At 47.2% G+C, this 23,790-nt stretch overlaps 1 protein-coding gene across 1 annotated transcript; it reads left to right on the forward strand.

Annotated features, from left to right (window-relative positions):
* The first annotated feature begins 487 nt into the window (after nt 1-487).
* Nucleotides 488-23,164, forward strand: FAM83C (family with sequence similarity 83 member C). The gene is given in 5 exon segments (XM_036395708.1): nt 488-532; nt 535-1,167; nt 8,129-8,296; nt 12,564-12,688; nt 21,901-23,164. Coding segments are annotated over 5 exon segments (1,902 nt in total). The 3' UTR covers nt 22,832-23,164.
* Nucleotides 23,165-23,790: the final 626 nt, after the last annotated feature.

Raw genomic sequence — 23,790 nt, forward strand, 5'->3', positions numbered from 1 at the left:
GTCAAAAAATAGACTGTTCTGGTGTAGCAGAGCCAAGCTCTCAAGAAATGCTAAGGAGGAGCATTATCTGTGGCTCAGGGATGAGTAAGTTTCTCTGCTGAGTCTGATTACCCACTTGGGATATTTGTGTTTCATTATAACTGACACTAAGCAGCGTGTTTGATTTGGAACAAATTTCAAGCAGGAACAAGTTCCAGCATCTGCATTTCCACTGCGAGCACAGTGAGGGACAAAACAGGTTAGAGCCTGCTAGGCCAAGGGTGGGGACCTCTCTAGGGACGGGAAGGGAAGGGGAGAACAGCAGATTAATCAGTTACAAGGAAAAGGAAGGAGCAGCTTGAAGAGTTGATATTCTTCCTCTTGCAAAAGGGACACTCTGAGCACCGAGTATCAGGTGTGTGTCTGGGGAAGCCGGGTGAGGGAGCTGGGAAAGGCGGCTCCTCCCCCGGAGTGGGAGGCTGTACCTGGTGATTAAGGAGTTGAGCTTATGCTGAATCCTGGAGGAACCTGTTGGGAGGAGCTCAAGAGTACAGGAGGGGCAGAAAAGACGTGAAGACGGACACAGGACTAATCCAGCAGGAGAGACACCTCTCGGCATCTGCAGCTCCAGTCATGTTCAACTACCTGGCAGTCGAGGTGAGGCCCCAGCTCCACCGCAGCTATGGGAGCCAGCAAGGGGTGTCTGGGCCACTGAAGAGCCGCCTGGAGCAGCTGAAGAAGCCGTGGTGGAGGGAGCCCACCCCGCTGGTGCTCCAGCACAGCGAGACAGCCAGGCTGGCCATCGACGCCTTCCTCGAGCAGGGCGAGCGTGGCTACCTGAGCGCCATCGCCGAGGAGAGGGAGCTGCCATTTCTTTCCACCTTGGACATGGAATACATCAGCCATCAGAGGAACCAAAGCTTCCCAGACCCCAGTGCAATGAAAGACAAAGAAGCTGACCCTGGTGATGCAGACACTGGAGACGGGTTCTCCCTCAACTCTGAACTGACATCGGGCACCTACTTTCCCCTCATGTCAGATGTGCTCCCTCCGGAGCTGGAGCTGGGGTGGCCAGGGACACCTCTCCTCACGCTGTCTGGCCAGACTCAGGCCACTGTGATTTTCCAAAGAAACAAAACCAACAGCATTAAGGATCTGGTCCGGTCTCTGATCAGCCGGGCACGGACGGTACGTACAGAGCTGTGTCCCTGCGGGGAGCCTTGTGCCACAGTGCCCGGGGCTGCTGCTGCTCCCACACCTGTGACCACACGCTCCACGCTGTCGCTGCTCTCTCCATGTCTGGCATGATGTGATTGCTTTTCCTGCAGCAGACCTGTAGCTGCTCCTGCTCCTTTCCTTCCTTGTCATTTCTTTCTGCCTGGGATTTCACATCATGCAGGCAGTGCCCTCGCAGGCTCTCTGTGTCCATAGCTGCAGGGATGCACAGCAGTCCCAGAGCCCAGTGGGGTGTGTGGCAGGGCCTGCGTGTCCCTGCCTCTGTGTGTCCCAGCCAGCTCTGTGCCCCTGGCTCTGCAGTGTCCCTGCCTCTGTGTGTCCTCCCAGCTCTGCTCCCTCTGCATGGCCAGGGCTCTTCTCCAGCCCTGGACATCATTTTAAGCTGGACAAGACAATACCACAGGTGAGCTGCTGTCACAGAGAAAATCTCAGAATGGTTTGTGTTGGAAGGAACCTTAAGGACCATCTCATTCCATTCCCTGCCATGGGCAGGGACACCTTCCACTATCCCAGGTTGCTCCAAGCCCTGTCCAACCTGGCCTTGGACATTACCAGGGATGGAGCAGCCACAGCTTCTCTGAGCAACCTAGGCCAGGACCTCACCACATATGACCTGAGTAAATTTGTGGGACTGAAAATCCCTGCCAGTGGTTTGAATTAAGTTAGAATCCTGTCTCCTAGGTTTGATGTCTGTGCCTCCCCAGGGATGAGTAAGATCAGCCCATTTTGCCCCATTGCACAGTTTCTGGTGTGTTATTACAACCCTCGGATGTAATAAAAACTGGATGATTACAGTGCCTGCCTACCAAGCACAATGCTGGCATGAATTTATTCACTCAATTATGCTGCTTGTTGTTTCTTTCGCTTTGCCACTGTACTCTCTGTGAAAGCAGCAGCTCAGACAACTATCTCAGACACATTTTCAGCTTTTTGTCCTCTTCATGGTTCTTTTCAGCTGTTTCACATCAATCTTCTTTTGTAGTATTTGTGTTGAGTTATTGAAGAAACATTTAGAGCAAAGTTCACTTTAACCAGTCCACTTCTGGCAGTTTCTCTTATCACTCCAGTAGTTTCCTATTTAACTTCAGTCACTCCTTATATTCATTGTTGCTTGTGTAAAAGCTGGAGATAAGGAATCACCTGGATGACTGCAGCTCAAGTGTGTTCTTCTGTAACCCTCAGCTGAGCTGAGCAAATGAATTTATGTATTCCCAGCAGCTCAGATTGCTGCACACCATTAAAACATCCTCAAAGAGCCAGATATCAGTGAAGTTTGGGTGTGATATGAAGTGAATGGGGATCTTTTTTCTTTTGCCCAAAAGACCATTTTGCCACATGAACTGCTGCTCAGTTGTAAGCAGCCCTTGCTTAATGCCTGAATTTCCACTGCATCTTATAGGCAACTACAGGAAGTTTTGGTCCAGGAAATAAGTGACAAAAAGCTTTGTTTGTCCTTGCAGGCAGCTGATTTATGGTAGCTTAAATGATCTGAAAAGTTCTGTGATACTGACCCCATCCTTGTCAGGAGTGGGGATTAAGGCACAGTCATGGTTGAATGCACAGAGTAAATGACTACCAAGAAGTGTCCTCCCCTCACTCAGCACGTGTCCCGGATCTTCAGTGATATAATGATCCTTTAAGCCACAGGAAAAACATCTTGCTGCTTTCTCAGTTCACAGGAACTTCTCAGTTTCTATGGGCAAGTTGCCTGGGCAGTGGCTGCTTTATTGTACTTTCAGTACATTCTGAGCTTTTTGCTTTCTTTGCTTGGGTTGACAAAGCCCTGACAATCTTCTGCCCTTCATGTTTGAGTTGGAGGTTTCCCACAGTGCTTTTTACTGTTGTGTAAAATTTGAGAATGAGTTTTTAAGTATCTTACTGATTTATTACTGGTGTTCTACTGGCTTCTGGATTAGCAGCTCTGGCCAGTGCTTCCCATGATTAACCCTATGATTGATGGCAACTCCAGCTCATTCACAATCTCAGTTATACATATTTAAGTACTTACTGAGTCATTTTGCTCAACAAACCATCCAAAAAGATGTTACTTATGTGTCTAATTGACAAGAGCTGCTACCAGAGGTAAAAACTTCCTTTGCTTGAAGTGCCAGTATGAACCATTTGGAGAACCACCTGGTTTTTGGTTTGCAGCTGCTCTTTCTATGTTTCCAATATTTTTGCCACTAGACTTTTAGCTGTTGTCATAGATCCCTCTTTTAGGGAGTTTCTCCTCCCATGGGGGATACAGTGCTGGTGTGATGTGGGAAAGATGTTGAGATCCCCAACTGCTCTTCCCAGGTCCTGCAGACAGGGAGGTGTGTGTCTTGAAATGCTGTTTGCTTCTTCCCGGTAGAGTCATCAGAACAACATCAGAACAGAACAACATCAGCTGACATCTCTTGCAACAGCATGTTTGTGCTGACAAATTAGCAAAAGGAGCATTTGTTTCATGGGTATCTTTGGCTGGTGAGGTTGGTCTTTTGCCTTCGCTGTGTTTAACCAGCTCTCTTTGAAGACTGATGTTCAGATTTGAGCTTTTCTCTTTGCAGACATAAGAAGATGCAGCACAGCCACACCTTTGCCTTTATTTGATAATACTGTTAAAATTTTGCTCTTGCTGGATGAGCTCCAATCTGGTTTGAACTGTCCATGCTGCTTCTTTCACCCCTCTTGTGCCCCTTGGACTCTGTCTGTGCCTGGTGGGAGAAGGGTCCCTGATGGTCCCCAGGGAAGCAAGAGATCAAATGGCACCACTGCAGTAATGACCCAAACCACACTGCTATTGGCAAATACCAGTAAAACCAGCTGTGCTGGTTAGAAACCAGACAGATGGCAAACCCCAGTGGGGATCTGGTAAGTGCTGTAATTCCTAAAGTGATGACTCCAGTAATTGCTGAATTGTGAGTTTCCAGAAGTTCGTTTGGAAATGCCATGGTTTAACCCTACAATGGCAAGGTGTGAGTTTTTTTAAAGCCTGTGGGGCAGCTGTGTTTCTAACATCCTGACCTGCCAAGGCCAAGCCATGGGCTCAGAGGTTGGGGTGGGCATGGTGAGGAGCAGGGATGCCCCGAGCCAGCCTTGCAGCCCCCACCACTGAAACAGAGGGGCTGGAGGCACTGACACAGGCATAGGTTTGTATGGCCCAATTGCCTGGAATGCCCACAAAGCTTTAAATGTGAGACATGAGCTGTTGGGAACCTGAACTGCAGATGGTACTTGGATACTCAACTCCCACTTCTTTAGGGGGTTTAAGGGGAAAAGTCTTCCAGGGTCTTCTTCCCCCAAAATTTCTTGGCTTTGGGGTTGATCTGATGTTATTGTAAGAGCTGCCTGCTTTGATTTCCAAAAGGGTGTGCTGATCTCAGTGCCCTTATGGATACCCACAGTTATAAAGAGCAGCCCCACATGGGCATCTCCGCCTGCAGGGAGGGCACAGCCTCCCCTCTGTGCCCACTGCAGCACACACTGGGTCTGTCCTTCCTGCCAGCACCGGCTGTGCTGCACACTGGGAGCGCTGGGAAGGAAGATGTGAGCAGAGCTGCAGCCTGCTCCACCTCCAGACCAAGCCAAGACCCGCTTTGGAAAGCCTGAGTGTGACTATCAGGGCTCCACCCAGCTTGCACAAGCTGGCCCTGCTGCCTGGGGCTCTGGCTGCATCCAGCCTGGCATTGCCTGCCACGGGTGACTCTGGGCTGTGTGTGCTGCCTGCTCAGCCCCATCCCTCTCACAGGGAGCACTGAGGGCCCAGCAGTGCTGGTCTGGGGCAAGGATCAGCCTGAATTGTGGCAACCAGCCCTGCCAAAGCCTGCAAGCACTGGTAGAGGAAAGCAAGTGGCGTGGATCTCCTGCGCACCCCTGGGTACAGGCCTTGCCCCTCAACATGTGGATCTGGGGACAAAGGAGCTTTGGTCTTCCTTGACTCCATCCCACTGACTTCCCAAGCAGACAGACTTCCCCAGGACAAACCTGCCTCAAACCTAAGCTTGAGAAAAGCTCAAATATCATGAGGTGAAGTCTGGCTGAGAGGGACTTGCCTGAGGCTTTACACAAGGTCTGGGCTATCGTTTTTTCATGGTCTTCATCATCAGAGGATGTGTGACCCATCAAAGAAATTTGGCTAAATTGCAGTTGGCCTTTGGGTGGAGGACAGTGTGGAGAGATGTGGCAAAGTCCTTTCATACTGTGGGTCTCAGTGGTACCTTGTGCTGATAGATCAGCAGCAACATTAATTTGGGAAGTTGAAGATGCTTCTCAGTGCTTGCAGAGCTCCTCCTGGGCTGACTCTGCTCTCTATGAGACATGGGCATGTTTCAAGAGGGGAGAAGTTTGCCAAATCCTTGTAAGGCTTCTGGGAAGACAACACTGACAAGGGCTACAGAAGAGGTGCCCTTTGGAGTCAGGTTCTAGAGCCTGTATCTCCCAGGGCCAGGGTGAGAGGGTGGAGATGTTGTTTTGGCCTGGACAGCAGGAATGATTTTTAGCTCTTGACAGCTGCCTCGTGTCCCACGTGGATATCTGGGATCGCACCATCCTCTGGGAAGGTTCTTCCCCAAACCCTGCTGCGGTGAGCTGGGCCTGGGGTCTCTGCAAGGTGAGGACCACTGACAGTGTGTTGGGCATCATCACAGGGATGGGTTTTGAGGACAAAACCCATAGTATCTTTGTCCATCTGCAAAAGGGTCAATCCCCAAGGGAGCAGGAATCAGCCTTCTGACATTGTTGTCCTCTCCACTTTGGCCTCTGTGCAAAGGTCTCTCCATGGCCTGTACAGGGTGAGAGCAGCCAGCCCCCAAGCAGAAGACTGGGCTGGAGAGCACAGGGAATGCTCAGGGGCCCTGCTCTGCCTGTGACTGCTCTGAGGCCACGAGTGTGAGTCTGGAAAGAGGCAGTTTATTAATGAAAATGGACCAGAAGAGCTACTGGGCAGGGAGCAATCTGGGCCAGTGTAGCAGTCTGGAGCACAAATCCAAGGACAGTTAAAGCTGGAGCTCCTCTCCTCTTTTCTGAAGCTATTCCAGATCAGCCCCATGCCATGATTGCAATTTCCCTGTTCCTATTTACAGCTTGAACCACTGCACATGTAAAATCTGACCTCACTGCCATCTGCTGCGTTTAGCTCTTGGTTTGAAGGTGAGCAGCAGGTGAGCAGCAGTGGCAGAGGAAGGCTCACCCTGCAGGGGTGAGATCCATGGGGTGATTTGGACTATGGAGAGTTGCATTCGTGGCCATGCACATAACACAGGCAGTGGAGGTGCTGGAGCACAGGCTCCCTCCTCATGGGGGTACAATGGCAGCAGGGCTGATTGGGTTTTCTGTGCCAGGTGTGGTGCAGGGCATGAGCACTGAGAAGCAGAATAGGTTATTGGAGCTTCACTCCCAAATTTAGTGAGTTTTGATTCATCTTTATTTGGGCATTCTCTGGCAGGTGCAGAAACACAAATCAGGGTTATACACCCAACTTACCAGCACCAGTTACCTTATTCACTATGATATGGTAAAGACTGGGACTAAAGTACTTGGACAGTAGTTTCACAGTTTTTTTTCAGCTTTTGAAAAGAAGTTTGGCTGATGGTAAATCCTCCCCTACACTTTTCCATCATGCAGTGTGTTGCCATCTGCCATGAGTTCTCAGTGTTAACTGCTGATGCTTCAAGGTCTGAGTCACCAGGTGCTCTGCACCCTCAGGTGCAGTGACAAATTATCCTGCTCAGCAAATGCTCTCCTGTCTGTTCCTTCCTCGTCCAAGGTGTCCCCCTTGACCCTGACAGTGACAGCCAACAGATGGATCCCAACAGTCACTTCCTCATACAAATAAAGGGCCCCTCAGTGTTGTCTGTTGGCAACTTCATTCCATGAGGAACAGAGCAACAGGGTCTCCAATCCCATGTGAATCTATTTATGCCTGATTTCCCTTGATGCATTGTTCTTGTTGCAGGTCATTCTATACTTTGGATTGTCTGATCCTGGGTCAACTCACTTGTAGTAGCTGCCTGTCATGACTTACCTTCTGTTTTCTGTATTTTCATTCCAGTTTCTGTAGAATTCATGTAGCCATGACATTCTCCTGCCTCCCACTCTATCTCCACAGTGGGATGGATTGCCATGGTCTTTTTCAACCTCATTCTTTAAAGAACTGCCAGTTCTCTTTAAAATTCTTTTCCTATTTAAAACCCCTTCCTTGAAGACCTTATCTTCACTTTATTTAGATACATATATTTTTATTTTTTAATAATCTTAGCGTTATTCCTTCTTCCTCCTGTCAGGTTTCATACCCATCACTTGCATCCCTGGCTGCATGAGCAGGAGTTCTGCCAGCAGGGAAAGGGGAGGGATCCTTTCCACACACATTATTCTCAGATTTTGTCTAGGCACCCCTAGGATCTAATCTTGACACGAGGATTTGCACATACTTTATCACAATACCTTCTCCCTCACCTGGTAGTGTGTCCGTCCTGAAAAAAATTTGTACTTTTTTGTATTAATCTGCCAGTCATGTAGAGTCACTCTTGCTGATTCAACAATGATTTTGCTCAGTCTCAGCTCTTGTTTATATTCTTTATTCTTGGCATATTTTCTTAAGGCAACACATACTTATTGGACCACTGAAATTCAGATTTTGTGCATGTGTTACCCTTTCAGCTACTCCTTTCTGTGAATAGCAGATGAGACAGGAGGTACCCAGGTGGGAATTGTCTTCACAGTTATTAAAATTTGATTTTAGCTGTGAGAGCGGGGTAAGGGCTGTTAAACACAAAGGTCCAGAATCTTCTCCATTCACGTGGCCATGGCATCTCAGTAACTCAGGAGGTTTGAATAGTTTATAGCACATAGTTTAAAGCACAATTCACTTGGACATGAGATTTCAACAGTCTCTTGTGTTTCTTTCCCCCCACACCTCTTTTCTCCTGGCCAGGTGATAGCAATTGTGATGGATCTGTTTACAGACATGGAAATTCTGTGTGACCTGCTGGAGGCCTCAAGCAGACGGCACATCCCCGTTTACCTGATCCTGGATGAAGAGTACTTGAAGCATTTTGTGGAAATGTGCAATAAGATGGCTCTTACTCAGGACAGCTTCCCTGTAAGTTTTCAGTCACACACTGGATATGATAAAGAGGTCTTGGAACTGATAAAAATGATGTACCCTGTGTTCTGTTCCCCTGCCTGGTCCCTAGGACTCATCCCTTCTCCCCAGAATCTATCCCTTCCCTCCCTGTCCCAGGCTAAGGAGCCACGGCTGTTTGCTCTAGGAAATTGAGATCTGTCTGGAAGCACAGAGGAAGGCATGCAGGAGCCTCCTAGTCCCATATATTGATGTTTTATGGTCCTCATTTCAGTTTTCCATGCAGGGAGCATGAATCTGGAGCCAATGAGATGCAGTGAGTTGCTGAACACTTTGCTGGGCTGGTGCAGAGATGCAGGGGGACGCCTGGAAATTTGGTTTAAGTGAACCTGTATCATCTGGACATGGGGGAGAAAGAACACAGCCCCTGCTCTAGGACATAGAATTGCAAGACTAAAATTGCTCATAGTTCAGATCCCTGAGCTCAGGGATTTAAATTCTGCCCAAAGCTGCTGCAGAGCAATAGCTGGGAGGGCAAGGGAAGCAGTGAGTCCCCTCAGATGTCCTGCTGCAAACCCCATCGCTTCCTTCTGCTGAAAGCACAGGTTAAAAATCTCATGTTAAGATCTGCTTTTAGGCTTTGCAATTCATTTGTGGGCCCATGATTTGGATTTATGAAAAACCTGATTCCTGCTCAGTGGGTGCCCATCACCCAGCATGTGGTACCCAGAGCAGATAAAATGTAAAAATGAATGTGACAGTGCCACAAGCTCTCTTGGAAACTTGCAGACTCAGAGACACACCCCTGTATCTTGCTGATCCCCATTTCTGGCCACCACCTCTCAATGGAAGTTGGTTTTTTTTGTTGTCATTTTTTATTCCTGTAAGGCCAGCAGTGCTGGCTGTGCTTCTTCCCTAGGTGTACAGGTTTCCCTGGAGCACTGACTCCACTCCAGCCTCCAGTTTCATGGGTTTTCCCTTCATTTTTGTGGGGAACACTTGGAAATTTTCCAGTTAGCTCAAAGGTATTCCTAGTTAAAAACAAGCTAGGGACAATGCAAAACCAATGTTTTACAGGATATTCCAAATAGGTGCAGCTAGGATGTCTTAATTATCCCTATTTTTAACCTGTCTACAAAAAGGTTAATTTACAGAGGCTTCTTTAGAGAAGCACTCAGTGCTCTGGTCCAGTTGACAAGGTTGGACTTGATGATCTTGGATGTATTTTCCAATCTAAATGATTCTGTGATTCTTCCACCGTGCTGGTGAAGCTCTGCCCTGTCTTGTTTCTTACAAGCCAGACCCATTTCATCCTGACCCTTGAGATGGCAGCTCTTGGGGAAAACTCCTCCATGCTGGAGCATGTTGGCTTCCATAAATAGCTTCCACACTGAAGTGACCTGGTGCATTCAGATGAATTCCATCTCTCAAAAATATATTTTATTCCTTCTTGTCTATGAGGTGGCCATTGTTAAAAATTAAAATTAGAATGAGTTTATATCCGTGGAGATGTCTGTGTCTCTTTGTTATGCCTGATGTCATGTCGTGTGCTTGAATGGGTAATTAACACCCATTCCATGCCTCCCCATTCCATGACTCACTAGCAGCTCTCCATCTGAAGTGTCTCTTACCTGATGCACCTGTGCAGTCCATCACCTGCAGGCTGAATACACATCTGAGTGGAATGAGGGTACATATTTTATTCCTGCCTCTAAGTTGTGACAGGATGTGGCAGTAAATCTCCATTTGGAATAATTGGTGACAATGTGGGCTTGAATGGGGAATTTGGGGTAATTGCTCCTCCAGCATCTTAGTTCAGAAAACAACATGTGAGTCTGCTGGTGGCAAATTCCAGTGCTGAGCATCAGAAAATCCTGTGTGGAGCACTGGCAGCAGAGACAGCAGAAGCCTTAACTTGGAGTTTTCAAACATCTGTCTGCTGAACCTGGAGCTACTGTTTGGATGGAGCAAGAGTAGTACCAGGGTGTCTTTCCTGCAAGACTGCAGGATTCTCATCTTGTTGGGATTATTCAGGGTCTGGATTGACAAGAGGAAGAAGATGATGATGAAAATGAACCAGATATCAAAAACTCACCCAGCCTTGGAAAGGATAAAGGGAGTGAAGAAATACTGTGGTGACAAATTTATGGAATTTACCTGAAGTTGTTTTATTTTCCCCAGGAAGGAGGTGGGGGGGAGGAAGCTCCTCCCAGTGAAAACCAGTATTACTGAAACTTTGCCACTGGAAGAAAAATTCCCTGTGCTGACTGGCCACAGGATAAGGTGAAGACCTCACTAAGTATCCAGTGTTATCTTGGTCTGAATCAGCAACTTGTGGTGTCATTTCAGAGGATCACAGGTTAATGCAAGTTGGCAGGGACCTTAGGATGTCATCAGCCCAGCCTCCCACTCAAAACAGTGTCACCTGTGAGGTCACTTTACCTGGTCTCATCTGGCAGATCTCCAAGTGAGGAGACCTCACAGTCTCTCTGGGTAACTTGTTCCAGTGCACGACTGTCATTATGGGGAAAAGATTTCTCCCTTCTCATACGTGGCAGATGAGGACATGTTCTGGGACATAAAAAGCCAACAAGTGAAAGCCCACAATGTCAAAATTCTGAAGCTTCAGCTCTGTAACTTGCTAGAGGTTTCCATGAACTCAAGAGAAGACTGGACCAGCACTTGGAGAAGAGATCACAGTGGGCTTCCCACTGAGACAAACCACAAGAAGCTCAGGAAATCCCCTGAGCAGAAAACAGAGGCAATATTAGGGGCAGCATCATAAATGATTGCCCTCTCCCTGCTGTCCCCAGCTGCCATTGCCCACTGCAAGAGAGAGCCTGGATGGGCTCTGGGCAGGAGCAGATTTGCTGCTGCTGCTGCTTCTGCCTTTCTCACCTGGAGACCCTCACTGCAATGTGGGAGCCGGGCCTTTCCCGCCTGGCGGTCCCCGGGGAAAGCTCAGCTCCTGCCCGCGGGGACTCTGACAGCAGAGGAAGCTGCAGGGTCCCTGCCCCGCTCCTCACCCCGAGGGTCCCTGCCCTGAGCCCCGTGGGAGGAAGGCGAAGGGGGCACTGGGGTGCCCAGGGACAGCTCCAGAAGGCTGGAAGGGGCGTGGGACGCGCTCTGGGGTGAACATCTGCAGGCAAATCCCTGCTGGTGCTTGTCTCTTGCCTGGCCTGGCCAGAAATCTGCTGGGGGGCCGAGGGGCAGTGCCACATTCCCTGAGCACCCAGCTCTGCCTGCCAGGAGCAAATCGGCCCCACCAGCTGCTCTAGGGCTTTGTCTGTAGCTGGGCTGGTGCTCGGCAGGAATGGGCTGCCCACAGAGGGGTCTGCCCAGTCAAATGCAGGTGGTGACAGCTTGTGACAGCTCCTGCTGTACCAGAGATGTGACAGGTGTCAGGGGAGCTGGCCTGGAGGGCAGGAAGGGATGACCTGGCAGCCCTGCGGAGGTGTAGCCTTGGGGATGTTTATTTACGTGCCAGATGTTTTGTTTGGCACTGTATCACACAGAGCAGGTCACTAACAACTTCCAGTGATTGTTCTGCTCTTCTGCCTTCCTCACCTGAGGTGCAAGTAACTTCTATTATGGGCAAAGACCTTGCATTATGACAGAGGCTCCCAATGGATACCAAGAGCCATATTCCCCAGTTTATTCTGGGCAGTTGGTTTTACAGGTCAAGGTTGTATCAGAGAAGTATTTGCAGTGGAGCATCAGGTCTGCTTCAATTGAGTATAGCAGCTGAAAATGTTAATATAATTTTTAAATGTATTGGTAAAAGGAATTCCTTAAAATGTAGATATTCCTCTAAGTCTTTTTTCATTGAGTGATGTTTTAGTTTTAAGCCTGTAATTGTATAAAATCAGAGCAGCACACTCTAGTGATTAGAAACTAGCTAGTTGTTATGCATCAAAATTTACTTAATGCAGAGCCATCAGCTAGTGGGGTGCTGAATATCATTAATAATCTGGAAGAAATTGGATAGTTTTACATACGTCAGAAATTATCTGTAGGCTCATAGGATTCTCCAAAGTTTTTTTTCAAACCAGAATTTGCACTCAAGTGCAACTTGTTAATTTTTGCTGGGTTTTTTATCCTGTAGAAGCAGGCAGTATGACAAAATATTTGGTATGTAGGAGCCAAGAAATACTTAATGCCTTGCTGAGTTCTACCTCTCAGAGCAGAGCATGAGCTTGAGGGAGTCCAGCAGTGATGCACAAGGGAACACCTCAGTTTAGGTCAGTACATGGCCCCTTACCAATTCTCCCTGCTTTGGTTTCAGAACATGCGCATAAGGTGCCTGAGTGGAGACACGTACTACAGCAAAGCAGGCAAGAAATTTGCAGGCCAGGTTCTGGAGAAGTTTGTCCTGGTTGATTGTGACCAAGTTCTTGCTGGTACATACAGGTAAGAAAATACAGCAACTACTGTGGCAGAGACTGGTGACACTGAGGAAATATTCCTTACCAAAATACTGAATAATGTAACTCCTGGTGCTGCATGGTGGTTCAACAGCTACCCTGCATTCCCCTCAGTCAGGGCTTTCAGAGTTTTCCAAACCTCCACCTTACCCACCCTCCCTGCCCTTTTCTTACCTGAAGACCTCAAACTTTTCAGAAGTCTCTCCTCATACAGTGGCTGCTGCATCCCTCAGCCTTTTTAATTCTGTTTTTCTGCACCCTCTGTGACCTCACTACCTCCTTCTTGAAGTGCAGAGACAAGAACTACATGTGGCCCCCCTGATATGCTGCACCTAGGTGTTCAAGAGGGATCAAAGATGCTCAGACCCTGGATTGTGATTGTGGCCCTTGCTGGCAGGGGCCGACACTCACTGCATGTTTTAGTTGCCATGGCACTCTGAGCTGATGATGTCAGACAGCTTCCTGAGCTGTTCCAGGTTCAGCATCATACAGATCATTTTCCCCAATGGATACACAACATTTTTCTTTACTGAAGTTCATCTGCCACATATTTGTCCACTTGCTCAGTTCTTCTGGATTTGCTCACCTTCAGTGAGGTATCCAACCACCTGAAGGACCTGAGGATCACCTGAAAGCCTGGGAATTTCACTGCACCCCTCCATGCCCGAGGGCATCCATGTGCTCAGTGGCTCCCTCACCAACTCCAGCAGGTTGGTGAGCTGAGCTTGCCTTTGCCCTCTTGTCCTTTTCCAAGAGGCTGTGATTCTCCATGCTAGCAGGAACCTTGTTCTTCAGCATGCTCTGCATGCCCCAGGGTAGAGGGCAGCTCCAGGGGTTTGTGGGCCTCAAGACTGCACTCAGAGCCCTCTCTGTAGGTGGGATCAGAGGGGAAACCTCTCAGCCCTTGGCCTTTCTGGTGGTGCTGATACAAGGAGTGAAGCACATCTCAATGTCACCAGCACCAGCGATGGATGCAGGAAGTTCATTGAGGTTCTCAGCTATGGCCTTGCCATCACTCTTGTGACACCCAGGCCTCAAATGAGCCCACGATTCCTTGACTGCCAGTACAGCATTTGTGAACAACCTACAGCCCCAGTCATCCTGGGGATTTTTGGTCTGGTCCCTTTCAGCTCTTTTTGACAGATTGCTGCATTTTTACATAGGTACCTTTCTTGAAATTGAACCTCCACATGCTGCATTTATTTAGTTTGCTCTCCACTAAAGAGTTAAAATTGTGTGGTGATCATTCATACAAACGGGTTCTTCCACTTCTGCCTCTGGAACCAAGTCTTATGCCCCATTCCAGACCACATCCTGAATCACATCTTTTCTTGTGGGTCAAACAATTTAGACTAGTTAATTCTGGCATGTAATCATTTATTGCTTCCAAAAAGTTTTTCTCCATGGTTCATCCCAGTGAAACATTAATCTCTATGTGTATGAATGGATGAAATCTCCTCCTGTTGCTGCCCATCCTAATTTTGCAGCCTCTGTGATCTCAGTTAACATTTTCTCCACAGTTCTGATCAGAGAGTCAGAACTACTGTTCATGTTCTATATTTTTATTACTAGACTCTATTTAGTTACTTTGCCACTTGCAAATCCTTCCCACAGTATTTTCACACTGTTGAACATTATATGATCCTTCACAAACAGTGCAGCTCCTCAGGACTGCCTGCTCTGTGAATTTGTTGTCCTGGCAACACTTTTATCCTCCTTCCACCAGATCTCCTTGACCACTGCTCTCCCTCTCCCTTTCCCTCAGTTTCCATCTCTCTGTGAGCACATGCTGGACCCTCAGGCTACCAGTGTCTTCATCAGTGCTGTAGCTTTAAGCTGCACCTTCTCCTCTGGTGATGACTATCAACTCCAAGAGTGGAGGTCTCACCTCATCAAACTCAGGCAAAATGAATGAAAAATGGGAGTATATGGTTGAAACTGGTTGTGTCAAATCTCTAAACATCATGGAGAGCAGTGTCTGGTGGCATTTTTACCATCCTAAGACACTGAAAAACAATGGAGTGAATCACAGGTGGAAAAGCCCTTTAAGAGCCTTGAGTCCAACTGTTCCCTCAGCACTGCTGAGCCCACAACTAACCCATGTCACATATACTTGTCTTTTAAATCCCTCTATCCATCTCCATTGGCTGCAGGGGCAGGGATTACATAACTCATCAGGATCACTCATTTTTGGATGACTAAAGTTGAGCATGTGTCAGCTGGATTGAACTGCACAGCTGGAGGAACATCTGATTTCCCTGTGGCCCAGAGTCAGGGTATTGCTTAAAATGCAGGTGCAGCTCTCTGGGTCAGTTCCTCCCTGTGCTGTTAAGGGCAGGGACTGGGGGTTCTCATGTGCTCCCTTTCTACAGAGCTCTGCAGAGCTGAAACTTCTGGAATTCTGGAAGATAGTATTTCAGTTGAATAGGGTTTTACATCTGATTCTGTGCTGTGCCAGTAAGCACAGGATGTTCTGTACTAACAGAAAGAGTCTCTTCTTGAGGAGTTTGTTCACTTGTCAGAAACACTTTCACAGCAGAAAATCAGGATGTCTGCTTCTGGTATAGTGCAACCTGTATAGGAGATATTTAGATTACTGTCCCTGCAGATGGGAAAGCCAGATGCAAAGGATGAGAATAGTTACTGAGTAAAGCCAAAGATCCAGAGTGGAACCAGGGGTGTCTCAGGATGATACAGGGACAAGGGTAAGAGTGTACTTACCCAGCAGCAGGTTTTGCAGTTCAGCAATGCTGTGTGCAAGGATCAGAGGTTTCAGGACTCTGGGATCTTATGTAGTATGTGCTTCTCTGTGTTCAGTTTGCTGTAGGACACTCTTTCCCACCGTGTCTGGCCTCCATGATACCCTCTGGCAATGGGTTATGCAGTTTAATTTATGTTTTGTGTGAAGAAGTGGTCTGTGGTGTTTACAGTAGACCTACTGCCAGATAATTATACTTGATGTCCTTAAATTCCCACAGCCTGGGCGCAGAAAATCAGTGTTTCCTATTTACTTTTTTGACTGCATCCATGATTTTGTCCTCCTCCATTATAATGCCTCATGTGAATCATCTCTTCTCCAGGTGAAGTATCCTTGGCTTTTCAGTCATTTCTTGTATCCAGAGTTTGAATTTATTGACATTTAATTGTCCATCATTTTGTCACATATTCCTCCCCTTACCATAAAATCCTCTTGCAGCGTCTGTTTATCCAGTTTTCTTTTGATCCACAATAATTTTGTCATGAGGTCTGACATGGACAGTTTCTACAGTTCTTCAGTACCTTCCTCAACATGTTGAACAGCATTGATCCCAGTACAAAACTTGTGGGTTTTCAGTGGGTAAATGGAACCCACTGCTAGTGTTTGTATTTTTAATCAGCTGCTACTTGTTGGGAAGACCTTCCTTTGTATGTATTTCTTGATCACTTAATTTTTCCAACAACAAAAATTGTGTTTGCTGAGTGACCATGTCAAAATCTCTGTGAAAGTTCAAGTTTGATACATCAAGCACATCTGTGTGCTTGCTGCCTCCCTCAAAGATCTGCTCTGCAAGAGGCTTTTGAGGCATGGCTTCCTTCCACAAAAACATGCTGAGTCTTCAGCATTATGATTATAGTTATTTATGCATCTAATCATTTTACTCTCTATTTGCTTCTACCAGTTTGTTCAGTATGGAAATAGGACTGGCTGGTTTGTAGTTTTCCAGGAGCTCTTTAAAAGGTTCACATTTAAAACTTTCCATTCCTCTGCTACTATGTTTAATATTAAATGATAGGTTATTCTCTGGTTTATAATTGGAAAATCACTGACTTACAGTTTATGAAGGCTTTTTGCTTTAATATTTTCATTTAATGCACCTTTCTAACTATGGTGAGATTTTCTGATGATTTAAAATGTCTTTATTTTGATAGGTATGTTTTCTCTGAGACTCTAACATAGCATCTTTAAACAATCTTCTTGCCACCTCAAGCATTTAACCTTTTTGATTGCTCTTTTAAATTTCTTTTAAATAGCATTCCTCACTTTCTCTTTGAAGTTAAACATTACTGTTGTGGATTATTTTGGTTCTGAAAGAATATTTGATATGGCTAGGTCATGGTTATTTTTGCTGAGTGAACTTTCCAATGAAACTCTCTGAACTGGTAATGTTGTTTCTCCTTTTGTTGGCTTTCTGGTTAGTTTTTCCAACAAGTGGTCATTTATAGTGTCTAAAATGCAGTTTTGGCAACTCTCCTCATTGTGGCCCCCACTCATCCTGGCAGGATCTCCCTTTATCCCTCTGCTTTCTGCCTTCTTAGTCTCTCAGCACCCCCTCAATGTGGCTTATTTACCATCAGCACTCTGCTCAGAAAGTTCCCAGTACAGCCACCGTGCACTTTTCTAAACACAGCTTTATTTGTTCAGATGTTCTCCATTGATTCTAATTCCTTACCCAAGTGTCACTGATTTCCATCCTGTCCTTTTATCAGAATACAGTTTTCTTGCATTTGTTTTTAAAGTGAAGTGGGTGATCCCTAACTGTGTGACCTGCTACACATCCCAGCTTTGGTCTGTAGCAATCCACTGCTCCCTGCTATCCATCACTCCAGCCTGGCAGCTCTGCAACGAGGAGATGAGCAATGAAGAAAAGGATCCAACTATGCAGAAATAGTGTAACTGTCCCTCTGCTCTCACAGGTTTATTCATTGATACAATAAGAACCACATGGAGCACTGTCAGGGGGTTTAGGTTGGACATCAGGGAAAGGCTCTTCCCCAGAGGGTGCTGGCACTGCCCAGGCTGCCCAGGGAATGGGCACGGCCCCGAGGCTGCCAGAGCTCCAGGAGCTGCCAGGGATGCCCAGGGTGGGGCTGTTGGGGGGTCTGGGCAGGGCCAGGGGTGGATTGCGTGATCCCAGTGGGTCCCTTCCCATTCAGGATGTTCTGTGATTCTATGATTCTTTAATTTATTCTGATAAATATATCAGGATAAATTAAAGAATGCTGCCTCTTGGTACAGATCAAGCACATTTTTGCAGCACTCTCTAAATATGGAAGCCAAGCTCACAGCTCTTATCTTAAACAAATGTAGGCAAATTAGTTTAGACCCTTCAACTCTTATGTGTACACTGACTAACATTATATTTCTTCTAAATAAAGGAAAAAAAAACCCTAGATTGAGGTATCTAGGCAAAGCAATAATCTAAAATCTTAAATGTAATCAAGTATATAGCTATTTAGGCTTATTCTGAGTAACAGAAGAAATAGGGTGTTTATTTGAGCACTTAAGATATTTACTGTTTCAGCAAGTGAAAAGAACCCAAGGGCCAATAGGGGCTAGAGCTAAACAGGATCTTGAACAGGAAATACAGACTAGAACCAGACTGGTATTGTCAGCCTGAAAGAGAGTTATGTGCTGAGTTGCCTTAGAGGAGATTAAATTTCTCTGCTGAAAATGACAGATGGTCATGGTATGGTTGTGTCCTGCCACGGGCACAGAGAGGAAGGAGCCCAGTGTTTGCTGTAGGGAGAAACTCAGGATCTGGGGTTGAAGCTGACACAGCAGCTGAAACTGAAAAATGAGAGGCGAAAGTTTACAAGAGTGCAAAAGCTTCCACACATGGCTTCAGGAGAAATAAAACTGAAGTACAGAAGTATTTGGCAATGGACAGATAAAGTTCCATGGGTTTGAAGTTAAAGGAAGCCTGGAATTTCTTTCAAAGAAAGGTGCTTATACTCACAGGTATCCATGGCCCAAGCAAGAGGAAAGTGCTTTGAAGAGGGATTTTCAGATCTAGCTTGATGAGGACTCACCTCAAGAAAGAAATTCTAATTAAGCAGAAAGGGAGTGTGTAAGGAGTGGGAAGCACAGTGCATCAGCAAGGGAACCCCAGGTGACACATGCAGCAATGCAGTGACATTGCCAGGAGATGAGTGATGTGCAGCCTTGCTGGGCACACCTGAGCAGGGAAGAGCAAGTCCTTGGGTGTGTAAATAAAAAGTGAATCCAGAAGAAAGAGACAAGGTCTGCTGCTGGAAGGATGAATAAGAAGTAAGAGATAACAGACATGGGTGCCCAAATTAGTGAGTACATTGCACTGGTTTGGATCAAAACAAAGATGAGAATCAAGGAATGGAAATTATTTCAAGTGTGTTGGGAGCAAGCTAAAAGAGGTTGCTGCAATAAAGGCAGGTTGTTGTTACCTTATCAAAGAAAATGTCACTTGAAATCAAAGGTCTAGTAATGAGTGTTATGTGGTACATGCATTTAGCCATGAGCAAAAACAAAACACAAGTTTGTGCTGGCATATGGAAAGAAAAGAATGGCTTTGTGAAATAAAAATGAGTTTGAGAAACTATTGAAAGAAGCAAAAAATCTTCTGCTGCAGATTAGTATCCGTCTCTTGGAAAGAGCTAAAGCAGAGAGGCTGAGTGTGGAGATGTGGAGTCACCTGTTCAAACAGCTGAGGAAAGGCAAAGGCCACCGTGAGCCCAGAGCAGAGCACGGCTGTACAGGCGGGCACGCAGGGAACTAATCCGGGTGTCGAAAATGCTGCTGAGACGGAGACTTGTGGAACACCGCAGGTGCTGTTGCCGCTCCTGCCCGGCCCGCGGCAGAGCCCCGCGCAGGGGGTGATGCTGCACCTCCATCTCCCGGCCAAGGGCTGAGCTGCACCGCTCCCGCAGGGTCGGAAAGCAGGGCACGGAGGGGATCCGATCCTGCAGCCATCCTCTCTGAGTCTTTGTGTCCCAGGGTGATCTAGAACGGCTGTGAGCAGCAGTTTGTTATAGGGAAAAAATAATGTCAGGAGAGTCCTACCACTTTTAGAAGCTGCTATGATCTTTTAGCATCCAGGGTGGCCTGCGGCAGGAGGAGCTGCAAAGCCCACGTGGGTGTTGGGTTGTGCAAGGCACAACACCTCTTCCTGTCTCTATTAGATTTTTAACTTGTGAACTTCATCCAGTGCCTCATTTTTATACCAGAAATCATTCCCTGGCTATGCCAGTCAGGGAAGAAAATGTTCTTTATCAGTTTGTAGAGATGGGAATAGCCACGGCTGCAAGACCACATTGTCCCATCCTGGAAACCTGTGCTGTGGCAAGGAGGGCTGTGCCACCAGGGGACTTGGATAATTCCTTCCCCATCCTGTCATGACACAGAGTGAGCAGGTCCTCATTGGACTGGCATGGGAAACTGGGACACAGGAATGCCCAAACTGGGGCAAGAGGCATCAGTGGAGCCAGGAAGTGCCCTGGGACAGACGCCCTTGACAGTGTCAGACCATGAAATCTCCCCTGTCTGTACTCCTGGATTTCCTCAAAGAACTCTCAGGGCTTTCTGAGAGATAACATTCCTTTGCCAAAGCTGCCTTTCCTGTTATCTCCTATTTCCTATATGGCCATTAATTGTATTCTTTAGAAGAGTCTCTACTAATTTGTCTATCTACACAACTTATGTCTATCTAATTTGTGAGACTTAACTGTCTATAACATAAAAAACATTATATCACATTAGCACCCTGGCAGTCTCCTGATAGCCAGAGCCCTTTCAAGTGGGAGATAGCAGAGCCTGGTTAGGAGCTGAGCTATTTCATCCTGGCATTCCCTGGCTGCTCTTATGTTGATGATCCCTGCTCCTGCCCAGGTGCTGATATCTGCTCTGTTGTTGTTTTCTTATCTCTTCTACAGAGATCTCAACAGGAGACTGATCCTCCCTTGAGTTCTGTGCCAAGGGGGCTCAGGGCAGCCCAAGCTCCTGTACAGTAAATGGATGCAGAGGAATTATCTGAACTTTCCTGTTGCACATGGACCATGTGCCTCAAAAAAAAGCTGAATATTTCTTCTTTACCCTTTTGCAAAATGTGACCCAACCTTTTTCAAAGATGATCTCTCTGGAGCTTCTCCTCTGTCATTTAGCAATCCCAGGTAGTTTCTGGTTTGATTTTTTCACCCTAATATCTCTGTGAAGGGGTGCATTTGCTTTGGGCCTCCAGGATGGTATTTCTGACTTCTCTTCATGCCACCCACAAAGATCTTTTCATTCTTTTACTCCTTTTGCATTCTTACCTAATTTACCTGGTTTGATATGAAGCAGCAGAGTATTTTTGTCCATATTATGTTTCTCTTTGGTGTGTGATTGCTGAGTGTAAACATACCAAACACCAGTCTGACTTAAAACAACTGCAGAGTGCTCAGGGACTGGCCAGGAGCTGTGTTTCCTACTAGAAATTCCCAAATAGCTTTCTTGTGAGCTAAGCATTGATGAGGTCCCAAAACACAGTGCCAGTATCTTGTCCTGAAATGACATTTACTTGAGAATGTAATGTCTCACAACAATTGCTCTCCTGGAGCTCCTGTAATTTTACCCTGCTCTTCAGAATCAGTGTCTTGCTATAGCAGCCAATAACACAGCCCTCAGCTGGTACTGCCACCTCTGAAAATTCTGGTTTGTTTGACACATTTAGTGTGCTGGTCTGGTTTGACTATAGCAAGAATAAAAAAATCAGCTGATGAGTGGGATGACCAGGAGCCTGGGGATCCCACTCTGGAGAGGAACTTCCCTGCTTAATCAGAAAAAGGAAGATGAAGAGAATGTGGTTACAATCTGTACCTTATTGGGGAAGAGCTAATTAGGTTACAGTTTGGGCACAAACAAGAGGTAGGGTTAAACAGATAAGGAAAATTTGCAGAGTTGCAATTAATGGAAGTTTTTACCCAGCTAGGGCAAAGTTTGGTTTTAGGGTAGAATATGATGAGCTCCCAGAAAAAAATCCCAAAACACTTAACTGTGAGGGCAGGGACTGGACTTGTTGAGCCAAGAATTAACTTCTATTGCATTTGGGAATCCCACAACAATACTTACAGCAAACATCATCATCCTTCCTGTCCTGAGTATTCCTGTAGTCTCTGGAGACCTCCACTGCTCAAGGCAGTTCCTACAAGCCCATCAGGGATGTCAGGACATGAGAACACAGCTCCTGCCAAGGCGAGGGAAGAGCAGGGGACCCCAAGCAGAAATCAAACAACCACTTTAGGGTTGTTCTTTTGTACTTATTGATGAGCACATTCATGTCCATGAGCAATCTCACAGCTGCCTACTTAGAGGAAGTTGTAACAACACAAATCGGATAGGAATCCATCACTGGAATGTGAAAATCCATGCTAGGCATTTTGGCACTCTGTGAACTGAAGTTAACGTGTGTTTTGTTTCTTTTCCTGCAGTTTCACCTGGCTTTGCAGCCAAGTCCACACTGGCCTGGTGACCCACTTCCGTGGGCAAATTGTTGCAGAGTTTGAAAAGGAATTCCGGTACTTGTACGCAGAGTCCAGAGCAGTGACCAGCTTCTGTGTGCCAGATCCCGGGACGTGTCTCTCTTCTTGGAATACCTCAAAAGTTGACAACTGTCTTCTAAAACCCACTCAGGGGAATGATACTGAGACCCTGAGCCCCTCCAGCAGCCTTTCCAATGTGAGCATCAGGAGCATAAAAGTGTCTCCCTTTATGAAAAACTCCAACTGCAGTGCACACCAGGAAAAGCAAGATTCCAGCTCTGATTCTAGCAATAAGAAGGGGAAGGAGGACACATTCCTGAAACCTACTTGCCCTAAACAGCAAGAAGAACCACCAGACTCAGCGAACAGTCCTCCAAATAAACCTACCCCAGCCTTGTATCCCAAATCAAACCTCATAATAGCAAGGACATTCCTGCAGCCAGAGCCTTACTCCAATAAACCTGGGGACCAGGGGGACACTAAGGCCAGCAGCAGCCACTGCTCCCCGCCGAGAGTGGGGCAGCAGCTGCAGTCCCTGTCAGAGGGCACCAGCAGCAACGGGACCAGCCTGAAGCAGAGAGCTCCTGTGGCCACCTCTGGGGAGCTGCCAGCTGAAAATGAGAACATGGTTTATGGGGTAGAAAAGAGACAGAGCCCTGGACATGGCCATTTTGACCTTTTCTCCCCATACAGCCACCTCAAACGGGATAAAAAGTCCGTAGTGCCTTGCTATGACAAGTTCCCAGAGGATGTGCTGCTGGAAAAGAACAGCGCATACGGGGCAGAGAAGAGAATGACTCTGGGGCACAGCAAGCTGGACCTGATCACCAAGTACAACAAACTAAAATCCAAACACATACACAGTCGGTTCGAACTCTGACCTGGGCCTCCAGCTGGCCTCTGCTCTGATTTTCCAGGGGTTGCTCTTCCCTGCCAATCATCATGCCTGGGGCTTGGAATCAAAACATTAGTCTTGTTCCTGTTAAAAGGTGTCTAATCTATGTAGATGACTGATTCAGACGAGATTAGCAACTGCAGCTCAAATTTTCAATTACATGATTGTGGCAGGAGGGAGAAAAGCACATAAATATAATTCTTTTTACCCATTTGGGAAAGAACCATTTCCCCTCAAACTTACATCAAAGCCATTGCTACACCTGGAAACTGGCCATTGAGGTCTTTAGGGTGAGCCCTGGTTCTCTCCATGCTGAGCAATTCCTCTCCCTGTATCCATATGGTGAAAATGAAACGGCCAAAGGCAAGGGGATGTGAAAAATAAAGGAGTTGTTCTGCTGGAAAAAGCTGTGTTGGGTCCTGCTGGAGGGGGTGAGCACTGAGTGTGGCCAGCACCCTGCCGTGCTGAGCCGTGCCAGGCCAGGAGGGGACAGGGACGTGTTTGGGCACATGTTTGGCATCCGCACACGGCTGACACTGGCACGGCAGTGGTGTCAGCACACGGATGGGGTCACACCTGAACACAGGTGGCCCTTCCACACAAGCGAGGCGCTCAGGTGGCAGCTGGGTCGCGGGTGGCCTGTCAGCTCACAGGTGACATGGCTGCTGTCCTACACCACAGGTGTCAGCAGGGAGGGGGTGCCCAGGCATGGCTCCTGTTGGGACAGGGACAGTGCCAGCACCGGGGGAGCACCAGGGCATGGGCCAGGCTGCACACAGAGGGGGTGGCCCACAGTGGCAAGGGACAGCCATGGCACAGGGACAGAGGCAAGCACAGCACGCCCGGCACCGGCACAAGGACAGGGACAGCCATGGCACACCTGGTACGGGCACAGGGACAGTGATGGACACCAGGGACAAGGACAGCGATGCCGCCCCTGGGAC

This window comes from Molothrus ater, chromosome 17, assembly GCF_012460135.2.
Source record: "Molothrus ater isolate BHLD 08-10-18 breed brown headed cowbird chromosome 17, BPBGC_Mater_1.1, whole genome shotgun sequence".
Lineage (NCBI taxonomy): Eukaryota > Metazoa > Chordata > Aves > Passeriformes > Icteridae > Molothrus > Molothrus ater.